Source organism: Quercus suber, unplaced genomic scaffold (assembly GCF_002906115.3).
Source record: "Quercus suber isolate HL8 unplaced genomic scaffold, Cork oak 2.0 scaffold_236, whole genome shotgun sequence".
Taxonomy (NCBI): domain Eukaryota; kingdom Viridiplantae; phylum Streptophyta; class Magnoliopsida; order Fagales; family Fagaceae; genus Quercus; species Quercus suber.
The window spans coordinates 667,530-680,834 of record NW_027069693.1 but is presented as its reverse complement, the minus strand read 5'-3'; the positions used below and the strand labels follow the sequence as shown (position 1 = coordinate 680,834).

Here is a 13,305-nt window from a genome sequence, read left to right as displayed (position 1 = left end):
TGACTAAAAAATAGCAATTTCAAGGATAACATTGGTTAGAGTGACTTCTTCTTATGACAGACCAGTTGAGGCTTCATTAATTCGAGGGTTTCATGATATTTTGCGATAATAAGACTGGCTTGTCACGCGGTATTTTAATAAAGCCGTCATGACTCATGATAGCTTTCTTGGAGAAACGGATAACTTGCATAGGTATGATAGCATTGATAATGAGATTATCATGCAACGATTTTAAAATATGAAAACTCGTAAAAGGCAATTGTAAATTTTATGTATTTGTGTGTGTTTTAATTGTTGTTATTGTCAATATATAAATTTCTCTTTTTATTAAATTGTGTAATTTATACTTCTTAAGGAACATCCTAAAAAACCATTCTTGAAGCCCATTGTTAAAAATTCTTAAAGCTAGTTATGGTGACCTGGTCAGAAACATGTGCCACCTTCCACAACCGCATGGTCCCTATTTTCAAACTTCTTTTTCTTCGTTGAAATCCTCATCTGTAGCATTAAATATCTGCTTACATCATTCTAGTAAGTATTTCTTCGGTTTTTGTGATAACCTTTACAAATATGTACAATTTAATTATTAATGGCAATTTGGCTGGTTTGTTTCTTCTCAAGCTGTAATATGGGAGTAGAGCCTTGAGTGATTCTCTTATTTTATATTCTTCTTGGAGCCTTGTAGGTTTATTTTCGCTGTACTTAACTTTGAGTTCTTTGATTGTTCATTTATTTAATTACCTCAGTTAAAAAAGTTATTTTTAGATAAATTGAATTGCTTTAGAATTTGATTGTGTTTGTTTGAGTTTTGATGTAGTTTGTTTCTTGTTATAAGGTGGAGTACTAGGATTCTACCACAAATTCCAGTCTTGGGTACTAAGGGAAAGTTGAGAGTTCTAGCTCTCTCTATGTTAGTGGGATGTATCTGTTAAAAGCTTGGACGTATGGATTACTTATTGTTGCATGGTTGTGCTGTTCCTCACTACTTATCGGAGCTCAGGACACTCGGATTACCAACCCGGATGAAGGTGATTTTGCTTAGTTTAATTTTCTGTTCTGTTAATTGCAATTTATGATTCATAAGCTTTTTTGCAATTAAGTTTTCACACTGGTCATGTGTAATGCCCCAAAATCATAAGCAATAGAAGTCTATTTAATCTGAATAATCCATAAAAATATTAAATAAAAGAAACGAACAACCTTAAATCTCATCACAAAGGTCAGAGCTCTAATTCACCAAAGACAAAACATTCTCAAAATAATTCTCCAATACAATGTTTAATGCTATAAGAATAATAATAAAATCTCCAGTTCTACAAAAATAGTTCGTAACTGCTGTCTCTCAAGAATCTCTACTCCAATAATCCCTCTAATGTATCTGCAATGGGAAATAAAGGGGGGAGGGGGGAGGGGGTGAGATAACTCAATAAGTGGAATTCACTAACATTGGAGTGTGGGAACAAACCTTTCAAATAAATAATTTTTACAACAATTTCATAACTTGTAACTTATCAATATTTATCATCAAATACTTCATATATATATATATAATATATATATTTACATTGTGAGTGATCGTAATACACACACACACACACACACACACACACATATATATACCAATACCATCATATAAACAAATTCCTGGGCTTTTCTCGTAGTCAATGTTTATGTCTCGTTGACAGGGTTGTGTTGTTCCCTTTTTGGGACTGGAACCTTCTTTACATCCCTTTTCTTAAGGATGACTCATTTGGAACCTAAAGGTGTACTCTCTTGCTAAGGAGCTTCTCTTTTGGATCTTCAATAGTATACTCCCTTACTAAGGAGCTATCAAATGTGCACTATCCCCAAGGACTAGTTGCAGATGACTGTTCCTTACTAAGGACTAAATACAATACTGAACTTTTAATCATGACTTGTCATAGGTTTTCAAAATATATTCAATATGCTCACAAAAATAATCATTTCATAGTTTTCAAAAATATAAAGATATATACACACACAAAAGTTTAACTAAATTTAGGTTATTCCACTAGCTTTTCATAAAACGAATAGTAAATGTGTACATCAACCATTTATAAAATATCAATTTATATATCAAATATCAACATATTTCTTTGATATAAAATAGTTTAATAATCGACATTGTTTTCGGAAAACCCCCAAAATTAGTAAACACCACTTACCTCTTAGTTGCAAAAATAAAGGAAATCAACCTCCTTTGAATCACAACAATTCAGTAGAATTAGAACCTGGCAACACCAAAAATAGGTTCATCAATACACAATTTCCTACTTAAAAAAAAAAAATCTATTTTCACACTCAAACAGTTTTATCCTAGACCTATTGATATATCCAAAATTCGTCATTTATTCACCTAACTATCCAATTCACTTTCAACTTTGATCATATTTTTGGACTTAACGATATTGCTACCTAATCAGAATTTTCCATTAACATCATCATAGGTATTCATGAAACTTCAATAGGGCTGAATAATGAATATCTAACCAACCTGAATGTAACAGCCATATTATTTATTCACATCCATTCACTCTAACATTACATCTATCCAATCTAATATTGAAAGTCACGTATTGCCTTAATTTGTTGCTTAGCATTCCCTCTTGATGCCGTTGGATGTCTAGTCAGTCTAATATTATATATATATATATATATATTCAACCTAACATTGGTAGCCACATGATAGATAACCTATTTGATCAACCTAATATTTATATCTATTAAACAAAAGTAGAAGCCACATATTATAGTATTCTTAATTTATCAATATGGTTGCCTATATTTTTCCCTTGATGCCACTGGACTAGTACTTGGACCATAACAAAGGTGTGATGGTTTGATGGTCAACAATTGAGGCTATATGTGATTACATATTAACCACAAGCACCCTTTGCCCATTAAAATAATCATAGTTTTAGATCCAAGATGGCCATATACGGATATACATATAAAACCATAAAACAACCTTTTCCCTTTCACATGATAAAGTCCAAGCTTATTACTCTATTAGGTACAATTTCAAAGCTTGTGGCCCTTTCCTGACACATTAACCATTCCTTATCTAATATAATACAATTATAGGAGCCCTTTTCTATTAGTATAATGATAGTCTAGGTTCATGACAATTACTAGCTATTGACTATTCAAACTTCTTAAATTTAGAGCAAGACAAACCATACCTGAACTACTTGTGCACGGTTGTAGAGAAGAAAAGAAACAGCTCACTCATGTGTTGCGGCTGAAAACAAAAGGAATTTTCTTATGTACATACATGTGTAACTTAAAAGGTAAAAGACTAGGGTTATCAAGGCTCATGTATTTACTTATATCACCTCACTTAGGTTTCATATTCTATAGTATTTATTTTATTTTTAATATCTTAAGCCCAAATCAATTTAATTCATTTAATTGTAGGTCTCCTTTATAATTTACGTACAATAATTAAATTGGTATCAAAATTATGGGGTGTTACATCATGGGCACATGTTTTCTGGAAATTCACTCGTGAACTCTCTAACAAGTGATTAAATTTAGGAAAATGCTAAAGATTGTGACACATCAGTTTGTAATGCTTATGTAATAAAATTTATAGTATACCTATCATCGCTATTTTATTTATAGGAACTTCACATATCAAATACTCACTTCCCTTAAGTCATAACTGATTATTGTAGCAAATAGTTGAGCTGTAGTTGTTATTTGATTGTATATGCTCAAAACGTGGGACTGCTAATCACAAAGTTGATGTACAATGGTTAAACAACTTTGCCTTTTCCTTTCATGTGGAAACCTTGATACTAGAATTAGAGAAACACATGGATCAGCGAAGCTAGTGAATTTTGTAAATGTTCATGTTGATGAAATGATGATTAACATTTGTATTCATTTGCAGTGAAGGCATTGCAGGCCATCAAGAGCAGATTGATAGATCCCAATAGGAATCTGAGTAACTGGGATCGAGGAGATCCATGTACATCAAAATGGACAGGGATTGTGTGCTACAATACTACATTAGATGATGGATATCTACATGTAGATCAATTGTATGATTTTAACCTTTGCTATTTTATTTCTATCAGGAAGCAATATTGATTCGAATAATGTTGCATAATCTTCCACTTGAAGTAGAACACTTTTCTTTCTTTATTTCTTTTGTCCCCCTTGCATGATGAGATATTTCGTATTCCACTTTTATCTCTAGTCATATTAGTTGATGAAGGGAATGAAATTCCTTGGTTCTTTAGTTCATTTAAGATTCAAAAAAATTATTGGGACTTGATCTAATAGCCCCATGTTTCCCAATTTTTCTAGAAAATATGGTTCAGATATAAGACTATGAAAGCTTTGATACAACTTTTCTATTTACTGCATGTAGGAATTTCTGTTGAAGAACTAATGTGGTGCTTTAATAATTTCTTTCCGGGCTGCCTTTCTGCAGGGTATTATTAAATATGAATTTGTCAGGAAGTTTAGCACCAGAGCTTGGCCAGTTATCGAATTTGACTATATTGTAAGGAAAAGCATATCTGAAAGCTACTTTTCTGTGCTATGATACTTTTTGTTGTTCAAAGTTTTTGGTTACGTCTTTCACTTCATGTTCTGGATCATATATTTTTCTCTGTCTACTCTGTTGAAGGGATTTTATGTGGAACAACATAAGTGGGAGTATACCAAAGGAGATAGGCAATATTACGTCTTTGTTTCTCTTGTAAGTTGAGCAGCTTCTCTGTTGGATAGGTTAGACACCCAATATTGCAGTCACAGGATTACATGCTTAGACCATTAAGAAATGCAGATATGCTACTAGTTTGTGCATTTCAAAGCCTTTGAATTCTGAATAATATAGGAAATAATCCTTGTATCTGAGCGAATTTACTTTATATGTCGACACTTTTCTGAATACATGATATTTTAATATTGCAAATCTGCAGTACATTGCTTTGTCTCTAATTCCATTTTCAATATTTTGTATGTTCCAGGCTTCTGAATGGAAACCAATTAACAGGTCCCTTGCCTAAAGAGCTCGGTTATCTTCCAAACTTGAATAGAATACAAATTGACCAAAACCATATATCAGGACCACTACCTAAATCATTTGCATTCTTGAACGAAGCAAAGCACTTGTGAGTGTGTTTCTGATGCTATAGTGTCTAAAATCAGTTCTACAATGATTAACCCTTATACTTCTCTTTTCTATGAGCAGTCACATGAACAACAATTCGATCAGTGGGCAAATCCCGCCTCAGCTATCCAGATTACCAAGTCTTGCTCACTTGTAAGTCGGTAACTGGTTGTCTTGTATATTATTTGTCTCATCTGTCAGAACAATCTGTGAGATCAGTGACCATCTTCAACTTTTGACCTGCAGCCTTCTTGATAATAACAACTTATCAGGGTCTCTTCCTCCACAGTTCTCCGAAATGCCAAATTTACTGATACTGTATGGTTTCTTATTTCCTGGAACATAAATGTTTTTGTTTATTATCACTTTAAAATGTCATTACAATTACAATTAAGATTTCTGAATTTATTTTCTTTTTCTTTTTCTTCTCTTCTTGAACAAGGTCATGATTTCTAATTTTCCTTTTTCTATAATCTAATAATACTTAAGCAATCTTTTCTCAAGTTTCTTGATGCTTCATTTTCTTTGTTTTGCAGCCAACTTGATAACAATAACTTTGATGGGACTACAATTCCAGCTTCTTATGGCAACATGTCTAAATTGCTGAAGTTGTAAGTGTATATTATTATGTTATTGTCCTGTGTTTTTAACTAGGTTTCAAAAGTAAAGGTGGGTTGAGGTGCTAGCCTTGAGGTGTGAGGTAAAAAGGTTTTGTTTATTATTTTGGCAAAAATGCAAAACTGAAATAAATAGGACGTTGGAAATTGTCTTAGATTCTTATTTTGACTTAGTTTGGATCTTCTTGGTGTGAAAGAAAAAAAAAAAATCCTTTGTAAAAGCAGTAATTTGATTTATTTTATCCACTAAGGAATAGATATTGAAGCCTTATATAGATAGCACTGTGAAATGTTTGGTGGCTTTGGCCCAAAAGGTCCTCCCCATATGGGGAGATATTAAGAAGACTAAGAAGAACATGAGTGGGTTTCATTGAATAGTAGCTTGATAGTTCTTTTGGGGCTTAAGGATACCCACCTATGTGACTTTAGAGTTTGACTAATGTGTTATTGTAATAACATTATATGGTGTATTGGGATTTTGGTACTAAAAGAGTGTCAAGTTTGGGATTTGTTATTGAGAGTTTCTTTTGGGTGTATTGGGATATGGGTTAGTTTGTGTTTGTTAAGTCAGTGAATATTGTTTGTAAGAGTTAGTGATTTTGGTTTGTGGTTGTAGTTCATATTGTTTATAGAGTATTTTAGTTGCCTTACTTGTGGATCTAGGCATAAAGTTGTTCAAACCACATTAAACATTGATGTCTTGTATTGATATTTTATTTCTTGTTTGTGTAAATGCACACTAAAATTCTGACAAGCTGTTATCAAAGCTAGGTTGATCCTGGTGTGGTTCAAGAAAAGATTTTTTGTACAAGTTTGTGATTGGTTTGATATAGGCGCACACAAGTTTGGCTTTATACATGGAAATGATGATCAACTTATTTGAGGAAAAACTTTTTAGGCTATGATGGAATTGTAATAGAAAGAATGAAGATTACTTGATGGAATTTGGGTCCATGTAGAGATTTGAAGAAAATTTTCTCCCATTTTGACTTGGTTTTAGTTTTCATGGTGTGGGAGGAAAATTTATTCCTTATAAAAGAAATAATTTGATACTTCTTTTCCACCAAGGAATATATACTAGCACCTTATATATAGAAGACAAGACTGTAAATGGTTTTGTGGTTTTCTCCCAATAAATCCTACCATATGGAGGAGAGAAGGGAAGACTATTAGAAGAACACGAGTAGGTTTCTTCAAAGTTTGAAAGGGACCTGCATGTGAGACTTGAAAGTTTGTTTATTGTTTTACTTTGAGAGTATCATTGGGTGTATTGGGTTTTTGGATAGTGAAAAGGTCAAGTTTGTGAGTTGATATTCAGAGTTTGTTTTGGTGTATATTAGGGTTGGGATTTGTTTGCATTTGTGAGAAGTTTTGAGTGTGTTGGTATTTGTGAAGGTTGTGAGTATTATTGTGAGAGTGTGAGTCTAGTTTCAAGGCATTAGTTATGTGTTGTAATCCATATTCTTGATAGTGAATTTTTGCTGTTGTTTGTCCATGGTTGTAGACATTGAGTTTGCCAAACATTGTAAATATTGATGTCTTGTGGTGATGTTAATATTTCTAGTGTGTGGATGTTTATATTTCTGATTTTTGAATGTTCTTCGGCAAGCACCAAATTCCAATGGATGGGAAAACTAGCAAAAAAAAAAAAAAAAATTGATAGAATGGTAAACATTTTGTCGAAAATATATAAATTATTCAACATTGATTGAAAAGAAATTAAATAGGAATGTTACCTAACTTAGATTGTGGTGTTTGTTAAGCCAACTAAGTAGGCATATAATTTTTTTTTTTTTTTTTTTTTTTCCTTTGAAACTTCTAGGCCACTGGTACACTGAACAGGTCAGGATTGCTTTAATTAATGATTAATCATTTGAAGCTATATGCAATGTTCCATACCAGATTATGTAATAAGATATAGAAAATGTTTCATGTTATTTGGAGCTTTATATGCTTGCAAGATGGCAATCAAGGAGTATGCATATCCGCGTCACATGATATTTCATGGCAAGATTGATAATATTTGTGTTTTGGTTGGATTTTCCAGGAGTCTTAGGAACTGCAGTTTGCAAGGACCAGTTCCTGATTTGAGTCGAATACAACAGCTTGGTTATATGTTAGTTGCTTTATTCTATTTTCCTTTTTTAATCTATTTGACGTTGATTATGAATGAGTTTTTGAGTCAGAAAGATAAATGCACCAGGCTGAATAAAATTTTCTCTTTACTTTATCAAAGATCAATCTACTAGCTACTTATACTTTAATTTTAATTTACATAAATTTCAGAGATCTTAGTTCAAATCAGCTAAATGGAACCATACCTCAAAACAGACTTTCTGCGAGTATCACGACTATGTAAGATTCTCCATCTTTTGAATGACATGTCATCTGCTAGTTTTTGTGTTTTGTTTAAAATTATTTACCAAATTTACAAAATATTCGGGCACATCTTTCAGTTTTTGAACATAATTTATGCAAGCAATTCCCTTGACTTCTGATATCTATTATTCAAACAATATGCTCAGCGATTTATCTAACAACAATCTTACGGGAACAATCCCGACAAACTTTTCGGGTCTTCCTCTTCTTCAGAAATTGTGAGTAGTCCTCCACTTGCTTTTTTCCTCCTTACATATTTTTAGTTGTTAAATTACCGATTGTTTCAAAATTTTAAGCTTTTGACGCATCGGAATGGAGAAGATAGGAATCAAACTCATTACCTCCGGCTTTAATACCATGTTAAATTACTGATTGTCCCAAAAACTTAAGTTTTTGGAACAATCAGTAATTTAACAAATTCTATAGTTCAATGTTATAGTAAATCATTTCATATCTATCTAAATTTGAGTTTCCACTTATCTCAACAGTTACTTATAAAGTTACCAGTTGATATTAGTCAATAAATTAAACTGTTAATTAATAAATTGCTTTATTTGGTAAACTATTCCCCATGGCAGGTCACTTGCAAATAATTCATTGAACGGTTCAGTTCCATCCGCTATTTGGGATAGTATGACGATGAATGCAAAGGGAAACCTTACAGTGTAAGATCTGAGTAACAATGTTTCTATTTCCCTTGGTTAAAAGCATAATTTTCTGTTAGGTGTGTGTGTGCACGTTCATGCTCTCAGACATCTTGTGCTTATATTGGTACAAATAAAGTTGATTCGTTTTTCTGATTACAGCACACTCTTTTGTAAAATTCCAATGTGTAACATCTTGGATTGACTTCAATATGTTTACAAGCATCTAATACTGGATTTTCTGAGCGATTGCTTGTGGCCCTTTGGTATTGCAGGGAGTTGCAGAATAATAATCTTTCAAATATTACTGGCAGTACTGTTCAACCTTCGAATGTCACTGTCTGGTTTGCTTCTATACTTGCTCCCCAATTTGCACTTGCTAATTAGCTTCATGTAGAATTTCATGAGTAAAAAATGCATCTTAAATTAACGTGATTACTTGTTAAGATGTGCTCCTTTTAGTATTAATAATTTAAAAAAAAAAAAAAAATTGGAGGTGTAACAGACATACACATTGATACAATTATCGTGTCACTTATTTTGATAATTAATTTTCAGGCTTCAAGGGAATCCCTTATGCAACGGCAATGTAAATCTTCAGTTCTGTCAACCTGAAAATGACACTCAGAGTTTAACAAATTCCACTTCTGTTCCTATCCCTACAGTATGCCCACCATCTTACGAATGTTCCACCACATCTACTCAAAGTTGTATCTGTGCTGCCCCTCTGATTGTTGAATTTCGGTTGAAAAGTCCTGGATTCATAGATTTTCGTCCATACATAGATGACTTTGAAGTGTACATGACAGGAGGTCTTAATTTATTTCTTAATCAGTTGGACTTTAAAAATTTATGGGCATGGGAAGTAGGACCTCGACTAAAGGTAACCTTGAAGTTTTTTCCTGTGAACACCTCCGTATTCAATAGTAGTGAGGTTCAGCGAATCACGAGCAACTTCACATCATGGAAAATTCCTCTTAGTTACGTATTTGGACCTTATGAACTTCTCCGCCTCGATCTCCTGGATGTTTATAAATCTGGTTTGTCTTGAAACCCTTGTCTGATATGTTTTGCAACAGAGCTTTGTTGAAGTTGGAACTTATGCTTATTTACCAGTTGAAGAATGTACAACTGTCCTCTCTAATGTATTTGACCTACACCTTGAAGTCCTCTATACTAAATAGATAATCTTAGGTTTGTGGCATTATTTTCTGTTAGTGGTTTTACCTGTGTTTGAGTCCATACAGAGCTGGCCTATGCTTGTCACTCTAAACAATTGTGTGTCTGTGGGTGGCACATTTTAGTGGAGATCAACTTTTTTTTTTTTTTTTTTTTGCTGCCAACCATTTTGAAGATAGGCTTGATCTAGGCAGTTTAGTGCTTTCACCATAGTGATGCTATATGTTCAGTGGTATTGTAGATACAGTTGCACTCACAAGTGAATAACTGCAATATCCTCAGTTCAAGAGGTTTTATATTTTTTTTCTGGGCAATTAAGTTGTGTTCTATATTGGCCAGGAAGGAAGCTTCTAATTCACACCTGATGTTACTTATGTCTTCACCTCAAGCATAGATGAACTATGTGCCAGGCACATGTTAATTTCATATATTCATATATGAGATGAATATTGTTGGATGGTTTTGAATTTTTTACGCTAATAATTTTCACTAATGTCACAGAGGTTGGCAACTCTCCAAGCTCTGGTATAAGCAAAGGTGCATTGGCTGGCATAGTGGTGGGGACCATTGCAGGTGCAGTTACATTGTCTGTAATTGTTTCTCTTCTGATACTGAGAGTGCACATGAGGAAGCACCATGCAGTTTCAAAACGACGTCATGGTGAGTATCTTATGTTTATGAAGTTAGGATGTTTAGGTAGACATATCATGATTTTTCACTTTCCCTGTAATTGTTTTACTAGGCCTGTCAAGCTTGCCAGGCTGACGCTTGTCCAAGCTCAGCATGAGGTACAAGGGCCTCAAACTGGCCTGAAATGGTCAATATTATAGCCCTCTCTCAACTATTGGTATGGGAAAGCTTCAGCCAAGTTCTGGCTGGCCCATGAATGGAAACATCATTTTGGGATGAAATGTTTTAATGAAAAATACCATTAGACTTGGTGGCATGCTGGCTCGAACCAACTCTAAAATAAATAATAACCACTCAGCCTTTAACTTATAAAGTGAAACATATACACACACAACATATATGTATCCAATAAAGCATTCTGATAGTATGCATAATTTTATTAGTTATTTTAAAACAAATGGGCACAGCATCTTTCATTTTTAACATTTGACCTGTATTTAAGTTACAGCGTCTAGGACCACCATGAAAATTGATGGTGTGAAGGATTTCACTTATGGAGAAATGGCTCTGGCTACAAACAACTTTGACAGCTCTTCTCAGGTTGGCCAAGGAGGGTATGGGATGGTTTATAAAGGCATTCTAGTTGATGGTACACTTGTGGCCATTAAACGTGCCCAAGAGGGATCTTTACAGGGTGAGAGGGAGTTCTTGACAGAGATAGAATTGTTGTCAAGGTTACATCATCGAAACCTTGTGTCTTTGATTGGATTGTGTGATGAAGAAGGTGAACAGGTGCTTATTCTTATCTTGATTGGACATAAAGAATTTTTTTTACAAAAGATTGGATTATCCATCATTCTCATAGTGGAATACACGAACACGAGTTGATGATTCCCATCAACTTAGGAAGTTGATACAATTAAATCATAAAGTCATGAAAGCGGTCAAAGAAAAAATAAATAATAATAATAAAAATAATAGAATAAATCAAACTCAATCTAGAGACATTATAGATGAGATGCTGCCAACTTTTTTTTTTTTTTTTCATCTCTTTTTTTTTTTTTTTTTTTGGTTAATAATGTAGAAGCATATGCAGAGTTCTTTATAAATTAAGGATGATTTGATTCAAAAAAAATGTATCAATAACTTATTATCTCGATCCTTTCACAATGACTTTCTATAGTGCTGTTCTTCATGAGCAGTATGTTTCTCCTGCAAAATTGTTTGGCTTCCACACCAAGGACTGGTATTTTTCATTCTCTGTGGCTGAATTTGTTTAAAAATATTGCCTGGGAAGAGCTTCATGTTAGTATTGTTGTGGATGCAGATGTTGGTCTATGAGTTCATGTCAAATGGTACTCTAAGGGATCACCTTTCTGGTACACATACATACACCCTTTAAGTTTGTTTCTCCTAACAAATTTACTTTCCAAACTCTACATCACATTCAAATGAGCTTATTTGTGGTTCATGCATGCAATAATACAGTTAAGTCTAAAGAACCTCTGAGTTTTGCTATGAGATTGAAAATTGCCCTGGGAGCATCTAAGGGCATCCTCTACCTACATACAGAAGTTGATCCCCCAATATTTCACCGAGATATCAAGGCCAGCAACATATTATTAGACTCTAAGTATACAGCAAAAGTTGCTGATTTTGGACTTTCCCGACTCGCACCAGTTCCAGATATTGAAGGGGATTTGCCTACTCATGTATCCACAGTTGTGAAGGGAACACCAGTAAGACACTTATTTATGACATTTTCCTAAATATAATTATAAACTTCATGAGTCTAGGTTGATTAGTGAATTTTTCCACCTCCTCATTGATTTCATCATCAGTGTTCTCTTTATTGTGGCACTAGTGCCACATGTTAAGTGCCTACAAGTTTTATATGTTTCTTCATTTGACAATCTAGCCTAGGCTTCCAACCCTTCTTGATAAAACAAATAAAAATGAAACGATAATAGTGTCTTCCATTTCCATTTTTGTTTAAATTATAAATTTATACAATTTTTTTTTATTAAAATAAATAAGTCAAACTCAAACTAGATGAAATAGACTTAATAGTGTGTGGTAGTAGATATAATTGATATCTATTTCTTTATTCTCTCATTCTCTGTATTAAATTTGCAGGGTTACCTAGATCCGGAGTATTTCTTAACTCATAAACTAACAGACAAGAGTGATGTCTATAGCCTTGGTGTTGTATTTTTGGAACTCCTGACGGGGATGCATCCGATCTCACATGGCAAAAACATTGTTAGAGAGGTAAAACATTATAGACTTGTTTGCCTTAGATTCTGTAGGAGCCCAATGGTACATTAGGTGATTGGGCATGAAAGAAATTATTGTTCTGTAATTTATTTTACCCTTGCAGTTTAATCCATAATGAAAATTCTCCTCAGCCACATGTCATTTTATACTAGGTGTAATAGTCAAGAGTGAGATCTTGAGTTTCAAGTTTCAGTTTTAACTTCAAAAAAAACATTGAAATATTTTACAATCCTATGCCAAACAGAATTTTATATAGTGAAGATCATTTTGTCATAATGTTGTTATCATATTATCCTCTAGGCAACAGTGGCTTAAATNACAGCTATGCTAGACCTTCAATGGCAGAGGTGGTCCAAGAACTTGAAAATATATGGCTTCTGATGCCTAATTCTGACATAAAACAATGAATCCTATGCTCTCAGGTTCTGAAAAG

At 33.5% G+C, this 13,305-nt stretch overlaps 1 protein-coding gene across 1 annotated transcript; it reads left to right on the top strand.

The window, feature by feature from the left end:
- The first annotated feature begins 573 nt into the window (after window positions 1-573).
- LOC112003794 (probable LRR receptor-like serine/threonine-protein kinase At1g06840) lies at window positions 574-13,056 on the top strand. Its single transcript, XM_065780457.1, has 20 exons — window positions 574-681; window positions 836-1,028; window positions 3,917-4,067; window positions 4,463-4,534; window positions 4,661-4,732; window positions 5,004-5,147; window positions 5,228-5,299; window positions 5,393-5,464; window positions 5,683-5,757; window positions 7,811-7,879; window positions 8,050-8,118; window positions 8,289-8,360; window positions 8,721-8,807; window positions 9,062-9,130; window positions 9,345-9,826; window positions 10,467-10,625; window positions 11,104-11,387; window positions 11,923-11,974; window positions 12,084-12,334; window positions 12,732-13,056. Exons 2-20 carry the CDS (start codon window positions 920-922, stop codon window positions 12,921-12,923), a joined length of 2,553 nt encoding a protein of 850 aa, XP_065636529.1. The 5' UTR covers window positions 574-681; window positions 836-919; the 3' UTR covers window positions 12,924-13,056.
- Window positions 13,057-13,305: the final 249 nt, after the last annotated feature.